General features: G+C 38.4%; 1 protein-coding gene across 12 annotated transcripts in view; it reads right to left on the bottom strand.

Annotated features, from left to right (window-relative positions):
• The window catches only part of TRIM37 (tripartite motif containing 37), a 201,171-nt gene that overhangs the window by 301 nt on the left and 181,163 nt on the right, over positions 1-19,707 (bottom strand). For 7 of the 12 annotated variants that reach the window (XM_044248559.1, XM_044248563.1, XM_044248564.1 and 4 more), the window contains exons 23-24: positions 13,607-13,756; positions 12,272-12,350 (exon numbers count right to left, since the gene is read on the bottom strand). In XM_044248559.1, coding sequence (XP_044104494.1) covers positions 12,272-12,350; positions 13,607-13,756 — 229 coding nt within the window. Of the gene's footprint in view, positions 1-12,267; positions 12,351-13,606; positions 13,757-19,707 lie in introns of those variants that run through there. The other 5 variants (XM_044248567.1, XM_044248571.1, XM_044248568.1 and 2 more) reach the window with 3 other exon arrangements.

Below are 19,707 nucleotides of genomic sequence, written 5' to 3'. Positions count from 1 at the left end.
TACATATCACAATCCAAAGCACTTACCTAAATTAAAATTTTTGAAGATTTCCTATAGTTGTCCATTGCTACTGTTTTTGATCAGAAGAAGGTGAAAGGAAAGATACAAATGATAGGTTTCTTCCAGTGGGGAAAATGGTTGGATGAAACTCAGATGAATACAGACCACATCTTTAAGGGTCTGAATTCTGTAGATCTGACTATATAAGCAGTGTTAATTCCATTTTTCATACCAGTAGCCCTCTAGAAAATAAAGCAAAGTAGTTCTATAGTGTGGTCAACTTATAAACCAATATTGTGAAAAATAGCAACTTCATTTGTTCACAACATGCATATTTATAGAGTAGTTAGGTACCATTTGTAAGGTAAGTCCTTTAAAATTCTATAATATTAAAGTAGTGGTTATTGGTATGATATATGCTGCTCTTGGTTCTATAAACTAGGTAAAAAGCAGTGCTTTGTGAAATGCAGTGTTATATCTTAATGCCACTGGTGATAGAAAGTAGTTCCCTTCAGTTCAAATCCTGTGCCCTTATTTGCTGCTTGCTAATGTAAGCAATAAGTACCCCTCTAACTAATGGTATCTACACATTCTGTAACTTGTATTTAATGATGGTGTACCTGGTGATTGTAAAAATATTAGACAGTATAAAAGTATATAATATATATTAACTGTTAATGCTGAGGTAATAGTCTGTGAATTACGTGTTTTGTACTTTTACTAATTGTGTAATTGTGGTGGTGAAAATCCTACACTCAATCCTTAAGAGTGACGGTATCCCTTTTTCAATTTAACATGATCTGCATCAATTTGTTTGCCTGCTACAGTGTTGTTAGAATAGGAAATAGTAAAACCAATACAAACAAGAAAGTGTAGTACTTGTTAGGGAAACAGACTTCAAGTTACCAAATGAAGTCGTTACAAACTCCTTGTACATTCACTGTGAGTTTCAAAGGGAATCAGTCCCTAACTTAAAGGTTTCCTTTGTTCACTTTCTCGATGTGTACTTTTGAGGGATATCTGAGGTTTAGCAACATTACAGCACCAAACACTGGGGCAATTAATCCCACTTACATCTGTGCTAAAGAGGATGGTGGAAACACCTATGTATATACCTTTTCTTTACCTAGAAGTGCCATCCACTGTCCTTGAATTAGTAAGATTAAAGTTTCTGTTGCATTTAAGTTAACGAGGAGGATCCTTGAAAGTAACACCTTTTCCAAGGACAATGTCAACAATGTCAGTGTCAACACCGAGTCTGATTCTGACCACATTTATAGTGGTATAATGTCAATGTGGTGGTATAGTGTCACGCCGCATCTTCACGACAACCATACTCCATTGTTGGAACACTGTGCCAGTAAGAAATGCAACATCTGATGGGCAGATGAAAATGATGCATAAAGAAGTTCAGTGTTTACAGATAAAACTGCTGTGGTTCAAGAATTTCCTTCCCCATCAAAGCCTTGCCAAGGTTTTGTGAGAAAGTGACCTGTAAATTATTATTTTAGTGTTTAAATATAATTTATTCACTCGACCATTCTTGCCTACGCAAGGCCATAAAGGGGGATACTATAGCTTAGGTCACATCATCGTTTCAATTTTTCTTTGAGTCATAAATTAGCAAAAGAACATACTTTTTTTTTACCTTTTAAAATCATGTCATATTAATGGACAGATTACCCACTTTTCTGTTCTGACCTGTGAATAGCTTAAATGTTTTTCTTTCCAAAGTAAGATACCGCCAGTATTATCACATGACTATTTTCCAGACGAATGGTACTGTGTTGAAAAGTAATTGTTACTTCATCTAGCAGCATTCTATTTTCTATTTTGAAGACTATTTATTGTACTAATTGGGAAAAAGCAAATAAGACAGGGAACTCCAGACTGACACAGCAGTTGTTCTGGAAAAGGAAATACTCTAATAAACTCTGATGTATTAGATAACCCACAGATACATCATTGTTAACTCTTAATCTAGGTGCTCTTTGGTGAGAGACAGGCTTTGTTCCCTTGTTCATGACATTTCTCTGCAAAGAATTCTCTATGGAGTGAAGCAAATGAAGTGAATCATTTCTTACCAAGTAAATTTATCAATTTACAGACCTGCTCTACAGCTCACTTTTGAGTTAAGTTGTAATCATTGAGTGGTCCTTCATATTTTATTTATTAAAACTGTTTATTCAGGTAAGACGTATGTTGAAATTTTGCCAATACCTTAATAAAACCCAGCAATTTAAACCACACGTCATTTGTCTTTTTATTCAAAGGAAAGATAATTTACTTAGTGCTAAGGTTAATTATAGCAACGATGAACCTCAAACCAAGCATAACTCCTAACCTAGATTAATTCAGACTCTGCAATACAAGTCTCAGCAGGAGGAAAGGCCTGCCATTTGCAGGTGTAAAAACAATTCACCAAACGATCTACTGCCCTACACAAGATGTGTCACTTTCAACAAAATATATAAAGCCATATGAAAACAAAAAGTGTGTTCTGAAGACTGAAGAAATCATCAGAACCAACTCCTTTAATACGACAAAGCAATCTTGAGAAACAAGTAACAAAAAGTATCACATCGCAGATTTCAATATCTACTCTAAAGCTGTAGTAATCAAAAGAGTATGGTACCAGCACAAAAAGAGACCTAGTGATGAGCCGAACAGAATAGAGAGAGCCCAGAAACCCACAAGGTCAATCTATGACCCAAAGGGTAAAAGTACACAAGAGGGAAAAGCCAGTCTCTTCAATAAATGGTGGTAGGAAAACTGGACCACACACTTTATTTACATGATACACAAAAATAAACTCAAAATGGATGACATACCTAAATGTGAGACCTCAAACCAAAAAATCATCTCCTAAAAAATAAGTAGAAACAGACCCGCAACTACAGAGAACTGATGGTTGCCAGAAGAGAGGGTCGTAAGGACATGGATAAAGGGGATTGGGAGATACAGGCTTCCAATTACGGAATAAGTCACAGGGATTAAAGGTACAGCATAAAGGAATACAATCAGTGGTATTGTAATAGCGTTTTATGGTGACACATGGTACTGTCACTTGGGAGCATAGCATAGTATATATAGATGTTGAAATCACTATGTTGTAATATCAACTAGATGTCAAAGGAAAAATACACAACCCTGAAAAAAACCACAAAAACAACCAGACTCTTATGACAAAGGTTTAGGAACAGAGAATTTATTTATTTATTTATTTTTAAAAAAGATTTTATTTATTTGACAGAGATCACAAGTAGGCAGAGAGGCAGACAGAGAGAGGGGGAAGCAGGCTCCCTCCAAGCAGAGAGCCTGATGCGGGGCTCGATCCCAGCACCCTGAGATCATGACCTGAGCTGAAGGCAGAGGCTTTAACCCACTGAGCCACCCAGGCGCCCCTAGGAACAGAGAATTTAAAATAACTATGGCTAACACGTTATGGAAAAGATCACCCAAGATCTTATGGGTGATTTCAGGAAAGAGAAACTATAAATAGAAATACTAGAAATGCAACACAACACAGATGATGAGTGATTCAGACTGGCTAGTTAGTGGATTGTACATTGCCGAGGAGAGAAACGGTAAACTAAGATAAACCAATGAAAATTACCCTAACTGAAAAACGTGTGTACATGCACGCGCACACACATATACACACACAGTGAAGGGAAAACGAAGACAAAATAGACTCAGAGCAGAACATATGTAAGGTCTGCAGAACAACATCAGTTTAACATATGCATAACTGGAATCCGAGAAAGAGAATAGGGCAGAAGAAACAATTGAAAGATGGCCAAGAATTTTTGAAAATTTAATGACAGACCTCAAACCATAGATCCAGGAACCTCATAGAATACAGAGCAGGATAAACACCAAAAATACACACCTAGGAAAAAGAAATCCCTTCCAGATGGTTTCACTGGTAAATTCTACCAATTATTATTTTTTTTTTTATAGTTTGCATTTTAAAGATTTTATGTATTTATCTGACAGAGAGAAATCACAAGTAGATGGAGAGGCAGGCAGGGAGAGAGAGGGAAGCAGGCTCCCTGTTGAGCAGAGAGCCCGATGCGGGACTTGATCCCAGGACCCTGAGATCATGACCTGAGCCGAAGGCAGCAGCCCAACCCACTGAGCCACCCAGGCGCCCCATCTACCAAATACTTTAAAAATAAATAACATCAATTTTATACATTCTCTAAAGATTTATTTTGTAAGGTCAGCATTACTCTGATACCAAATCAGATGAAGACCGAAAAACCAAACTACAGACTAATATCCCTCATGAGTATAGATGCAGAAATTCTCAGAAGGATCAGCAAAACTGGTATCACTTGTTAGAATGGCTAAAATAAAAAAATGCTGACAGTAGCATGTGTCTATAGGATGCAGCTAGAACCCTCACATGTAGTGCCGCTGGAGATGTAAAACAGCACAGCTGCGTCTGGAGAAGTTCAGCAGGTTCTTACAAAGTGGAGCAGTCTGTACCACGTAACTCACTGAGATGAGTTCTGACATCAACTAACTGGACATAGGCCAAATCTCACAGTTTAAAGGCAAGTTCTCTCACTTCAAACACCAGCTGCCAAGTTTGGGGGCCCCAGGCCACCCTCATTTCTCACGAATGACTACAAATTTGCAGGTTCCCATCATCCCCCCCCTCAGGTTTGAAAGTTTGCAAGAACAACTCACAGAGCTCAGGGAAATACTCTACTTACAGTTTTATTATACAAAAGGATATATATCAAAACCAGGCAAAAGAAAGGACATATAGAGGTCTAGACAAGTATACGTGTGAAGGTTCCTTGTGATCAGGCATTTTATCCTCCCAAAACAACGGATGACAGTACAGAATACTGTCTACCATGGAAGCTCATCTGAGTTTCAGTATCCAGAGATTTCACTGGAGTTTCATAAGGTAAGTGTGACCGACTCATTGGCAATGAAGCCGGACTATTCAGGCTGGTACCAAGTGACTATAGCCCCAATCCTCTAATCCCGTGATTAGTTCTTCTACTGTTCCAGCCTCCACTCCCTGTCCTGAGTTATCTCATTAGCATAAACATTCAGGATCCACCATAAATAAGAAAAACACCTCTATCATTCTGGAAATTCCAAGGACTCTAAGAGGCTATATCCCGGGAGCCAGAGACACAGGGCTGCCAGATTCTTTATTACACACACATCCGGCGATCCCATTCCAAGGTATATATTCCTCTAGAGAATGAAAACACCTTCCCACAAATGTTTTTAAGATTCATAATCACCCTAAACTGGAAATAACCCAAACATCCTTCCAAGGGTGAATCAACTGTGGTATACCCATACAGGGAAATACTACTCAGTAATAAAGGAATAAAGAAAGTACTGATTCACACAGGATGAAACTAAACTGCATTTTGTTAAGTCAAAAGCTATCTGCTGATTCTAGTTAAATGACATTCTGGATAAGGGAAAACTAAAAGCTCATGATTGCCAGCAGTTGGGGGGGGGGTACCAGGGAAGATGTGCCTCGTGTGAGGGAATTCTGAGGCGGACTGAACTGTCTGATGTAGTATTATGGTGGCAGATACTCACGACTCTCTCTATCTGGCAAAACCCACATACACCGCACTATATCTCAAAGACTGAATTTTAATGTATGTAAATTTAAAGATCAACCAGGATATGTGGGGAGGACAAAATGCAGACTATAACAGATGAATCTTACTTTATTACAAATGAATCATATAATCACACTGAAGAGGATGGTGCAGAAAGGAACTAATGTAACTCAATCTTGGGACCTAAATAACTTTAGGAAAGTGTATGACATGATACTGAAGGCTAAAAGAAAAACCAAAACTGTACACCAACACTATATTCAGTTGCTAAATTTGTTCCTCACAAGGGTTATAGGTCAACAGTAGAGAAACTGCTTGGTTTTTATGTTACAGTTGAACAAATATGTAAATACACTGTACCTAATGAGAGCCAAGCTGTTAGAGAAAGAAATCAAAGGGGAGCACTGTGGAGTTGGGACTGGTATCATAGGCTCCAATAAAGACTCCTGGTTTGTCTTCATAAAACATATTTACATAAATGTGCAAAGATCTACAGAGCTGTGTTTGCACGAGTAAGCATATATGATGGCTTCTATTCTCCCACTGAGAGGACCTAAAAGCACTGACGCTCTAGTAACAGTCACCACACCTAAACATCCAATCTTACTTTCTAAATACCACTGTCCAGGGGGGGGGAAAAAAAGGGTGAGAGAAAAGGAGAAAAGACCAGGTAAACGTGCAGCACCCAGTGGGGGAAGAGGAGGGAAAGAAGGAAGGCGGGGGGGGGAAGAAGGATGGAACATACCAAAAGGAAACAAAAGCTGACTTGAATTTCTGGCAGCCAAAACTGGGACAAACTGAACTGTAAAGTAATGATAATATTAGATCATAAAGAATAAAATAAGTATTTACACCAAGATCACACTGATAAATAAGGGGTTGCATAATTAAAAAAAAAAACAAACCCAAAAACTAAATGGGGAAGAAGGGACAACTGTTCATTACAGAAACCCAATGCATAAGAAATTAGAGAAAGAGAAAACCATTAGAACACTGCAGTAATAACTGTTGTAGGCAAGATCCACTGGTGGGTATTAAAATTAGAGAGAAAACAGAAACAGAATATTTGCATAGTCTCAAAGCATTTGTCCCCAATATTTAGTAATTACAAAGGGAAAAACCATAAATAGTGGGAGTCCTGGGAGACATCACCTTGACCAAGTAATCAAGATTGACATCATCAAAAATAAATATCTGCATTATACAGCCCCTGATATAAGGCACTGAGAAGGGCACATCACCTCTGTGGTAGCCTTTCCAATAAATGCTTCACCTCAGTTAAATTTAAGAAAATAGCAAACAAACCCATATAGGGTTTTATTTTATTCTTATAAAGTAATTGGTGTCTAAAAAAATGTCAAGGTCATGAAAGAAATTAAAGACGAGGAACTGTCATAGGAGGACACTAGGGAAACACGACAACTAAATGCACTGTGGGATGCTGGAGTGGATCTTGGAACAGAAAAAAGACATTAATGAAATAACTGGTGAAATCAGAACAAATTCTGCAATTAACAGTACTGTAAACAAGACTAATTTCCTAGTTTTGATTACTGTTCTACAGTTACAGAAGACATTAACAAAAGCAGAAGCTGAGTAAGCTCGGTAACAGGTATATGGGAACTCTCTCAAGATTTCTGTATCTCTTTTGGTAACTCTAAAATTATCTCAAAATAATAAATAAAATTATCCGAAAATAAAAGTTAAAAAATAGGACAGCTTTTAGTTTTTTAATTATACGTAAAAAAAATGCTGGGTTTGGTTCAAGTGTGATGAATTGAAAAACGTACGAGGACGAGCAATTCGTTCCATCCTTGTGAGCGGTGTTGAACCCTGAAGGAATCACCTTCCCTCCCCGAACTGCATGGTTCTGACACTCATATCATCTACCTCAAAGGTTACTTAAGGATTCACTGACACAGTTGGTCAAAGGTGTCCAGAAACAGTATGTTTGCGCACAATGCAAGCAGTAACTACTACATCCTTAGGCCTGAGAGAACACATTTATTAAGAAGAAATTTTCCATAGGGCGCTTAGGTGGCTCAGTCGGTTAAGCATCTGCGTTCAGCTCATGATCCCAGGGTCCTGGGATCGAGTCTCGCATCCAGCTCTCTGCTCGGTGGGAAGCCTGTTTCTCCCTCTCCCATTCCCCCTGTTTATGTTCCTTCTCTCTCTGTATCTCTGTCAAATAAATAATAAAATCCTTATCGCTTCTTGGCCTTTGGCGAAGATCAAGTATAATAATAAAATCTTAAAAAAAAAATTTCCAGTAATAAATGTGAGATAAAAGTACTAAATACTGGGGGCACCTGGCTGGCTCAGTCAGTAGGGCAATGTGGCTCCTGATCTTGGGGGCAGGAGTTCAAACTCATGTTGGTGGTAGAATTTACTTAAAAAACAAAACGAAACTGAATACTGAAACAAGGTAATGGTGGAAGGAAAGACTAAGAACTACTATGCTCTTGGGGCGCCTGGGTGGCTCAGTGGGTTAAGCCGCTGCCTTCGGCTCAGGTCATGATCTCAGGGTCCTGGGATCGAGTCCCGCGTCGAGCTCTCTGCTCCGCAGGGGGCCTGCTTCCCTCTCTCTCTCTCTGCCTGCCTCTCCATCTACTTGTGATTTCTCTCTGTCAAATAAATAAATAAAATCTTAAAAAAAAAAAAAAAGAACTACTATGCTCTTTGGCTAAAAGGGTAAAAATATAAAGAAAAAAAAAAAAAAAAAGAACAACAGAAAAGATGGGAACTGTTAGGATACACAAAGTTCCAGAACGTAGCAGCAGAGCAGAGGAACTCATGAAGCAGACTGCAGGCAACGACAGTTACAAGGGAGGGAGGGTGGAGGGTGGGATGGGGGGAGGAGGAATGGGAGGGAGCGCTTCTGAGCCGAATCTCCTGCAGACCGGATCATGAACACCCCAATGGGGAGAGGTTAAAAGGAACTGGCCTTTTCCTAGGACTTCTTCCCTCACTCCCAGCTACCAACAACCTAGCAGAGCCAAAGCAGGCACCCCACACCAAGGAAGAGGGAAAACACAAGGCTTCCTGGCACCACTGAGGAATCTGGTGCAGACTTCATAAATAACAAGGCTAGAAACTGGGAAAGGAATTCTGTTTTTCAAAGATCCCACTACTAAAAGCCAAGGGGTCCTTCATCTTTTAAGAAATCTTTTGGTCTTTCAGGTTTATGATTCTGTGATGGGACAGCAGCTGCCCATCACCCCCTACCACAAAACAAAGCACAAAAGAACTAATCAAATGTTTTATCCTTTTGACTTAAAAATCATGCTTTTTAAAAGCCTAAACCACTATACTAAAAACACATGAAGTTCCCATTAATATCAACAGAGCAGAGGCCAGCTGTGAAGGGTGTGAGAGTATTTCAGGCTGTGAGGCCAGTAGGTTTCCTTAGCAGCTACTCCACTTGTAGGGCACAAACAGCTACTGATAATCCATAAATGAACGGATGTTAACTGTGTTTCAATCCCATTGTTTACACAAACACAGAGCAGTAGGGATTTGGCTCAAGGACAGCAGTTTATCTACCTAGAGAGAATGCCAGGCACTTGTTAACTGACTCCCAAAGGTCTTCTTCAATGGACTGTGAGAATTTATATAAACTGCATATTTTTTTTTTTAAGATTTTATTTACTTATTTGACAGAGAGAGAGATCACAAGTAGGCAGAGAGGCAGGCAGAGAGAGAGGGGGAAGTAGGTTCCCCGACAAGCAGAGAGCCCGATGGCGGGGCTCGATCCCACGACCTGAGCCTAAGGCAGAGGCTTAACCCACTGAGCCACCTGGGTGTCCCAAGCTGCCTATTTCTTACTATTTTATAATTCTCAAACAACATGACTTGAAGTGAGCTGGAGCCCAACAAAAGAGACATGATTTTCTTTACTACAACAGAACTGCTTCTGAGTACTCATTCTGTCCTTTAGTTACCCTACTAGTTTCTTCTTGAAACAGGTTGGTAAAACCTGTTGTCAACTTCAATTATGAAATAGAGGATTTTATACCAGGAGAGCAGGTTCAATATTTTTTTAGAAACTTACACTTTTTGCTTTTCAAGAAATAGATTTTATTCTTAAATATGGAATCAGAATATGGTACAAATAGGTTCCTGAAATACACGAGACCATGCCAATTAAGCTCAAAATATTTTCCCTCCAAAGTTTTTGTGCAAGTATAAAGAACTAAATACCTTCAAATTTTCCTGCAGCTGTAACAAACAAAAATAGTCTTGCTGATGTAGTGAATTCAAATTCTACCAAATTAAAAGGGTCTCAACCAGCTCTCAATTCATCTAAAATAAGGGCAGTACTCCTGATTGTTTTTATACATAACTTGAAAGCGTAAGAAAAGCCAGAAAAATACTCAAGATCCAAATATATCACAGTCCAAATACCACTATCCCATTCTAGGGAATCCAGACTAAAAAAACCCTCAAGGTCATGAAAATTAAGGGCAAAGGTTAACAACATTTGGATTTTAAATAGTGTACCTCCTCCCAATAAAGTCAGAGGGATACCTCAAAATGCTACTATATAGATTGACCCAAGAGAAACTCCTGATTAAATCACCCATGCTAAAAGCATTTACAAGTAAATTTCCCCAAATGCATAGTCTTTTCTCAGGCTTTTCTTAGTTCTTAACCACATGTAGTTTTCTGTATTTTGAAAACAACAGAATTATAAAGATACATGGGAAAGTACTGAGTTCTATATCAAATACAAGTTTAAAAAAAGAGCTGGCAATAGCGAGAGATTCAAAGCAGTCAATCATATTCGTGTTTGTGGATTCCAACTGATGAGTCTCATTTTAAAAAATCTACTAATCAACAAAAGGTTGATATCCAAGATCTATAAAAAAAAAAAAAATCTACTAATCAATTCTTAAAATGGTTTGCCCTCAACAGTAGAGATGCAAAATTCTTATAACTTCATCCATTACAATGTAGTACAGGGCTAAGAGAAAGTTGGATTTAAAAAATTATCACAACAGAATGTAATCCATCTAACAGACACAGAAAAGTGTTAAAGAATGTATCAGAAATGCCTTAGAATCTTATTGCATGATAAACTACCTAACAACTACACAACAGCGTACCAAAACTTAGCATGTTACTAAGCGAATCCCAAATTTTAATTTCTTATATTATAGTTATATACTATTTCTATGTATATGTATGTATATATACATAAATGTATATATATAAAACTTCTTACATTATAGTGCTTAAATATTCCCAACTAACTTCTAAGGAGGAAAAAGTACCCATATATATTACCAAGAGTCTAAGTCGGTCTCTTAATTTCCCCACGCATTTACTAACGTCTACACAGCTTAACAGCCTCTATCATACACAGGCAATGTGAATAGAAAAACAAAAAAACAAACAAACAGAAAAAACAAAAACAAAGAAAAACAACCCAGGAGCTTCCTGTCTCACTTTAATGAACTGCAGAGGCATGGTATTTTCTCAAGTTAATTTTATTAACAAAAGTGCGAACTGTTTTGAACAAAAGCAAACCATGAATCACAGCACTTGGCAAGACATTAGACATGGGGAATAAGTAAAAGAGAAGTGGATGAGGTGCCTCTCACATGTGTATGAGATTCATGCTTCTTCAGCAGCCTTACCAACTCTCAGTGTAACGTTCACGAATCGTACAGCGGCTCAAACACAAATGCAGGAGCCCCGTGGGAAGTCTGGCAATTATTTTGGGCTGATTGAGCATGAAAGTAAACATTATACCACAGTTTCATGTAAACCACTGCGCAGTATGTATGAATCTTTAAAGGTACTGACACTGAAATCAATGTCCAACTAATGAAAATAAGAGAGAAGAGGGTTTTAAAGCGCTTCTTGCACTACAGTTGGTTAGTAAAAGGTAGGAAAAAAAAGAAGTAATTTTAAATGATCTTTCATGTGTTTGTATAACTGGGAAACAAACAATTCACATGAACTTCGCTCATTTTAAAATTAGATTTCTAAAAGTTCTACAACAGAAAGATGATGTGCCAATAATAGTGTGCCTGCACTTGGACAAACAAGAACAGTTAAATAAATCAACTTCAGTCAGCTAACACACTCCAAAGAGGAGAGTCAGCCTAGTTTTGTTTTAGATAATCACCTAAAGTATCTACAGGGCAAAATCTACACAAGAAATCATTTTTCTGTTTCCTAATTTACAGGCATTAATGAAACTATAAACTATTATTAAAACCCAAAACATGAAGGTGGTTATTTAAACACAACTGAGCATCCAGCCACGGACAGAAGAGCACCGAGGATTAGCAGGACACGGAGCGCATGCACTGGCTCTTCGCACACTGTGTGGCAGTTAATCACCTTTCCAGGGTAGTAAACAAACTGCCTTTTATGAATATACTAATTTACTAAGTTGATTGAGGACTACACTTCTAATTCATTACATTACACAGAATTCTTTTTCCCACGCTGTTAATTTTTTCCTGTGTACTCATGTCACATACTACAAATTATACTACTTTCTAAAGTTTCAGAATTACTATTTCAGGTAGAGATGATGAAAAAAACAAGACCTAATCTGATTATCTCACTGATGACAATTTGAGCACCAACTACAGCAAATCTCAGGGGCAAGGTAGCTTGCAAGTCAGTTCTCTTGATTTGAAAATTACCTTCCGCCGCTTCCGTCAGTATTAAAGCTGAGGTCTTCAGGGCCTATTTGGTCACCATCAGGAAAACTGGAATGCGTATCTAAGATAAAAATTTAAAAGCAGATAACAGTTTTTAAACACCAGTAGTTTCTTTTCCATGTCCTTAAATGATCTTACCAAGCATATTATTTAAGCGGTAAAGATGTACTGGGTGGCAGATAAACCTCTGTCTTCAAAGCACTTGTGATCTGAGGCAGGTATAAGCAAGTACAAAGGGAAAATAAACAAGAAAAAGTAAAATGTGTAATATCCACAATTAGAATAGGAAAGGCACTGCCTAACTTGGTCCTCCTGGGGACACTGTGGGAGCAGCTGAAGAAGGGAAGAGGCAATGAGGAGATGTATATACTCTGAAGACTAATTCTGTAAACATAAAATGTATTTTAAAGCAAATTAAATCGTACATGCAAGTACCCACTACAAGCCCATCAGCAACTCAAAATAACTTGCCCAAAATTTGTCTGCTTCTTTCAGAAACAGAGAAAATTACTAAAAGCATAATACTTAAAAATCATCCAATGCTTAGCTCTGTTTTGAAAAACACTAGAATACCAGGGAAATCTGTAAAATTGTAAAGCTGACAACTAGCACGAGCCTGACAATGTTGTCATTCCAGCAAATCTTGCGGAGGAATGCTCAGAGGGATCATGAAGGTCTGGATAAAATACTGACCATGGTGACGGATGTCAGCTACACTAACTGTGCTCACCGTTTCACACTGTATATGGAATATCAAACCATTAGATCGTACTCCTAAAACAAAACAAAGCAAAATAACTAACAATGATTTTCTCTCAGTAAGTTTTATTCCTAAAACTATTTGGGGAGGAATAGGACATTTAAAAAAATGATGTTTCCATCAACTAAATGCATTTCTAAGAAATCAGGAGAAATCTTTTGAAAAGTTACCTCATTAGCTAGGCTAATAACACCTAATAACATCTGAACCCCCCCCAGGGGTTGACAAATATTTCTATACCAGGGCATATAGTAAATATTTAGGCAACTGCCTCTGTTGAAAGTCTTCTCAGTTTCGTTTTTGTTTTAAACAACTCTACGCACCCTAAAAGCTACGCTCAGGTCCCAGGCTGTACTAACGCAGGCTGCCGAGCCCTGCTCTGCCAAGCAGCAGCCGGCCGGTGTCTGACCAGCCAGAGAGCACCGAGCAAACTGTTCTCAGGGTTCACCATATAGTTTACCCCACAGAATGTTTTCTCACACATGACAGTAATTAAAGAAAAAAAAAAGCAGCAGAAACAGCAAAGCAGCAGCAGCAGCGACAGCAGCAGAAGAGACCTTTTATTAATCTTTGTAAAAGGACACCAGGTGCTGCACCTTCATCTGGGGGCTGCGCCATGTACGAGTCGTCGAAGCCTCCCATGCTGGCGTGCTCCTCCTGCTCCTCGTTCTCAGTGTCACATTCAATATCGCTGTCACTACTCATCCCTGGCAGGAAAGAAGGGGAGAACGTGTTTCTGACAAGAAACCACTGTAAATGAAAGGAAAAGGAAGAATCCTCATCTACTAACCCGAGATTCCTAGTAATTTTCCACTGGATCCCAAGCCAATGTAAGACCCCAACCAAATAATAAATAAAGAAGTAACCGCGCAGACCTCAGTTCTCTTTAGTTATTTAGAGCAGTGGTTTTATTTCTGTTCTCAAGGATTAAAACTGCCCTTTCTACAGTGCCTGCTAGTAGTAATTGAGACCAGTATTAACTTCATTATACCAAGAATAGTTTTTTCTAGACACTCTGAATCCTGATTCAATATAAATGTTGTTGTTTCTAGCCTAAAACATATATAGTCACATTTATATTTACGTGTATATGTGTGTATAAAAAATACCAGTAATTCAAGCAATAAATGAGGTATTATCCCATTTGGGCCTCTAATTTTGTTCTTATGTATATCACTTGATTTTTAAAAGAAAAAAAAAATCTATAGAAAGTACTTCTGTTTCAACAAGACAGTGATCAAGAAAATCTGAAAATCTTTCTGCTACAAACCCTTATAAATGATAGAGAAAATATGAACTTAAAAAATTAACTTAATGAACAGCCACATCTAAAGGAAAGAAGGTAAATATACAGGTGCCAAAACAAATAAAGATAAGGAAAACTAATGGGTCAGATGCTACCACAGCCCCGGAGAATATGTGACCATCTTTAACATTCCCTTGGACTCACCAGAGAAAGGGAGTTGAATGACTGAAACTTCACTACCTGCATAAAGCTGACACTTTTGGTGAAAACAAACAAACAAACAAAAACAACAAAAAACCATAGAAAAAGTGCCTTCTGAATAAATACAGTCTCTTGTCTGTTTCTGGTGGACTCAGCTCATCTCAGAATTCAAACTAAGGCCTGTGTGATTAATTTAGGTTTGGGATTTAAAGATTCAAGTCTCAGGAAATGAACAGAACAACTGGTCAGGAGCTACTGTTATTTAAATAAAGCAAATGTAAAATCTCTAGAGGGAAGGTTCTAGGTAAGATTTAATAAGCACATTCCTTCCCATCTTTCCCATGGAACAAAGCTATAAAACCTGTATAGAAAGCATGAAATAGCTATTTTTTAAAACATCTTTTTAAAAGATTTATTTGTTTGAGAGAGAGAGAGAGAGAGAGAGAGCATGTGCATGCACACCCAAATTAGGTGGAGGAGGAAGATGGACAGAGGGAGAGGATCCTCAAGCAGGCTCCCTGCCCAGTGCAGAGCCCCACACGGGCTTGACTGATCTCATGACCTAGAGATCATGACCTGAGAAGAAACGAAGAGTCCAACGCTCGAACAACTGAGCCACCCAGGAGTCCCATAAAGCAGTTATTTAAGGACTCTGAAAGGTAAATAGGAAGAGACATATTGATGTACACCAGCACTTGAAGTGCTACCAAACTGAGAGATTTAACCCAGAATCTCATGATATCATATTAAAAATACTCAGGATACTATCCCAAATTACTTCAGCACATGAAGACCCAGGTAAAGACAATCAGCAAACATCAGCGAACACTCTTGAAGCACTAAAAAACAAACAAGCCAATAAAAAACACCACCTTTGGAGGGAAGCTTCCACAATCCTTTTTTTTTTTTTTTAAGATTTTATTTATTTATTTGATGGAGAGAGAAATCACAAGTAGGCAGAGGCAGTCAGAGAGAGAAGGGGAAGCAGGCTCGCCGCCGAGCAGAGAGCCCGACGCGGGGCTCGATCCCAGGACCCCGGATCATGACCTGAGCCGAAGGCAGAGTCTTTAACCCACTGAGCCACCCAGTCGCCCCCACAATCCTTATTAATAATATTATCACAGCTGGGGAGGAAAAAAGATTTTTTTTAGGGGTGTGGTAGGTGGGACAGAAAAAGAATCTCTGAAATGTATGTTCCAATCAAAATTTACAAAACAAACACCCGAAATAAGGGTCAAGCAGATATACAAATAGAAGGATATTCATAAATTGAAATATTGACCTGTTAAATGTAGAAAAGGGAAGGATGCATTTTTTAAAAATCACTACACACACACACACAAAATAAAAATTACTACCCATACTTTCTAAAAATGAAAGATAAAGTCATTGCAGTTTAAATATTAATAGATGGATTTAAATAAGATCAAAAAAGAGGTCAGCAAATTTAAAGAGAGAACTGAGGAAATTAAACAATGTTTAAAAAACAGGAGATGAGGGACGCCTGGGTGGCTCAGTTGGTTAAGCAGCTGCCTTCGGCTTAGGTCATGATCCCAGCGTCCTGGGATCGAGTCCCACATCGGGCTCCTTGCTCGGCAGGGAGCCTGCTTCTCCCTCTGCCTCTGCCTGCCTCTCTGTCTGCCTGTGCTCGCTCTCTCTCCCTCTCTCTCTGACAAATAAATAAATAAAAATTAAAAAAAAATTAAAAAAAAAAACAGGAGATGAAAATCATAAAAAAGTGGTAAAAATTTAAGGGACTAAATGGTAATAGTTCCAATTGTGTCAAATAGACTGCCACAGAGACAGGAAAAATAACAAAGGAGAGACAATATATTAAGAGAAAATGGCTGAGAATTTTCCAGAATTAATGAAACACATTCTGAAATGAATGAAAATAAAAATACAACATATCAAAATTTGGAGGATATGGCTATAGCAGTGCTTAAAAGGGAATTTATTAAATACATTAGAAAAGCAAAAGCTCTCACTGATCAAAGCATCTACATTAAGAAACTAGAAAAAAAGAGCAAATAAAATCAAAGCAAATAAAAGGAAATAAAGAATAAATAAAGTTAACAGGAAAACAACATAAAAAGAAATCAATGACACAAGGTAGTTCTTTAAAAAGATCAACAAACTTGAAAAGTTTCTAGGCAGGTTAAGGAAAAAGGGAAAAAAACTACTAATATCAGGAATGAAAGAGGTGACATCACAACAGATTCTACAGACATTAAAATAATAAGGAAACAGTATAAATAACTTGATGCTCATGAAAACAAGAATATAGATGAGATGAACAAATTCTTTGATAGATACAACTACCAAAGGTCACTCAGGTAAAAAAAAATAATAATAAAAAAGACAATGTGAATAGGTATTTTTTTTAAATTTTTTTTTAAAGATTTTATTTATTTATTTGAGAGAGAGACAGTGAGAGAGAGCATGAGTGAGGAGAAGGTCAGAGAGAGAAGCAGACTCCCTGTGGAGCTGGGAACCCGATGCGGGACTCGATCCTGGGACCCCGGGATCATGACCTGAGCCGAAGGCTGTCGTCCAACCAACTGAGCCACCCAGGCATCCCATGAATAGGTATTTTTAACTATTAAAGAAATAGAGCTTGTAGTTAAAAGAATTTGTTAACAAAGAGAACAGTAGCCCCAGACGGCTTTATGGGTAAATTCTTCCTCTTCTGTTTTCAAGAGGAGTTTGTGTAGTACTACTTTTCCCTTAAATATTTAGAAGACATAGGCTGGATATAGATATTTCTGAAATCTCCTTGTTCGGCAAAGAAAATAAAACAAAAAACAAACAAAAACCCCACCACTTTCTTGCTGTAAAAAGCCAAGTGTGATACTTAGAGACAAAACCAGCTACTTCCACGAAGCACCACCTCCACCTTGTGGCTGTTCATGAAACTGTTGCTGAAAATCCTAAAAGCCACTTGAATTGACATTTCTAGGCACAGGCACCAGTGTTTCTGAATTTCAGAAAGATTCACAAAGAAATGGAATTCTCTGGATTCTCAGGAATTCCTCAAATCTTGTTATTCTTTAAATTCATTTTCAAACTCCTTACTCATTACAGATCTTTAAAAAATTTATAGTATTTAAAAGAACTGTAGCCTACATTGACTATTCAAACACTAGAAAATTCTGTGAACATTACTGAGTATTCAAATAATGTAACATTTAGAACTCTTAATAAGGTTTATAGCACTACATACAATTACATGTTGAAATGCCAATTTAGGAATTATTTTGCTTCCCAAACTTCCTATTTCTTGGAATGTCACTCATGGGATTCCTATGAAGTATAGCATAAATTTATTTATACAGTAGCAGACAGGCCCACGAACACATATTAGGGAGGTTCCCTAACTTTGTGAATGTAATGACAAAGAAAAATTGGTCTCCTCACATCTAGCTTAGTAGCTGGCCTACTGAGTCAACGGGTCCTGCACAGCCCCTTGCCTTCAGTAAGTGGGAGGAAGTAAATACATATAAAGTCAAACACCTGAAATAAAACAAGCTGATGTCACAAGCTTTTTGCTGTGCCTTGCCCCATATATTGCAATGTCTCCCCACTAGTACCTAAAGCAAACTAGTTATTTTTACCAACTCTAAGGAGTCTAAATATTGCACTTTTCTTAACCTCACCAGAATTTGTCAGTAGGTTTTCACACAACTGGCTGTCACTGATAGTAATCACAAGATATCATTAAATGTAAGATGCCACAGAGATGTTAATGTGGAAAACAAAATCTGCAACTTACAATAAAAGCTAAAGTAGAGTATTTCTGTATCAATCATCTACCACATTTTTTGAGCATCCCCTATAAGCTGGACTGTTAGTACAGCACTTATTTCTAACTCCCTTATTCGCAGGTGCTCACATTTCAGACGCTGGGGAAACACCAACCACCTGACGCAGCAGACGCTACTACTCACCTGCCTTGCTCCTTTTCAGTATGGAACTTCACTACCGTCCAACTATCTCCCCTCTTCCATGTGGCCATTTGGAATGGGTCAAGGAGGGAAACCAAATGTTGAGACTTTGCCAAGTTTCCCTTTTTTGCCGGTGACTGAGCTATAAGAGGATGTTGGGAAGTTAAGGTGCTCTGACAAGGATTTTCCTTGTTGATAGAGATATATGGAATGAACGAATCCTCCGGTATTCCCAGAATTTTACTGGCTCTGTATGAAGTTTGAAATGGCAGCAACCATCTTGCCATCCTGTGGGAGGCTAAGCCAATTCACGGAGAATGGCAGTGTGAAAGATGGGGGGGAATGAGTTCTTGAGGAAATTAAACAGCTGTTTTCCAACCCTGAAACTGCCCTACCAGTTAGGTGAGACTTCATCTTAATACAAGAGAGCATATATCTTTTATTTAAGCCAGCTGACTTGAGTTTTTGTAACTTACATTAAAATTTCTCTCCTTTTGGGGGTGGGGGGTAGAGGGAAAGAGAATCTTAAGAGGCTCCACACCCAGCATAGAGGCTGATGCAGGGCTCGATCTCATGCCCTGAGATCATGACCTGAGCCAAAACCAAGAGTTAGATGCATAAGTGACTGCACCACCCAGGTGCCCCAGGCGCCCCCTCTATTAAAATCTCTTAACCAGTATCCCAAAAGGGATCAGTTAGGGGGTAGCATCAGAATTTGTATTCCTCTTTTAGATAGAGTGCCATTAAAATTTTAACAGGCATACCATGGCTTTTCTCTGGGATCAGTGTACTGACATTCTTGACTTAATCGAAAGGAGATCTGTGCTACTTAAATAGGAACTCAATCAGAGCACACTCTCCAGTCTTAGACAGAACAGGAAGACACTTTAGGGGTTCTGCAGGGAGGGTATCAACTGGCAGCAGCAGCAGGGACGGGGGTGGTGTCAAGCTTTTCAGTATCAAGCCATTAAACACAAGATTAACCCAGGTTGTCCCAGATGGTCCCACTTAGGAAAAGGCCTGCTGATGCCTGACATGTCTAAGAAGTCGTTATTTCATCGACGTGCGCAAACATTTAAGAGAACCACCTTAGTAGTCCCAAATTCCCTGTAACCAACAACAAAGAAACTTTAAAGTTTCTTCAGACAGATGTGACAGAGACACCACAGACAGACTTACCTATAGGCATCTGACACAGAAAATTTTCTCTTAGGAATTCTGCTCAAATAGAGTCTTGTGTTTCCCAACCATGGATACAAGACAAACC

Source organism: Neovison vison, chromosome 5 (genome assembly GCF_020171115.1).
Source record: "Neovison vison isolate M4711 chromosome 5, ASM_NN_V1, whole genome shotgun sequence".
Lineage (NCBI taxonomy): Eukaryota > Metazoa > Chordata > Mammalia > Carnivora > Mustelidae > Neogale > Neogale vison.
Note: the sequence above shows the minus strand (reverse complement) of the source record. Positions and strands in the feature narration are given on the sequence as shown.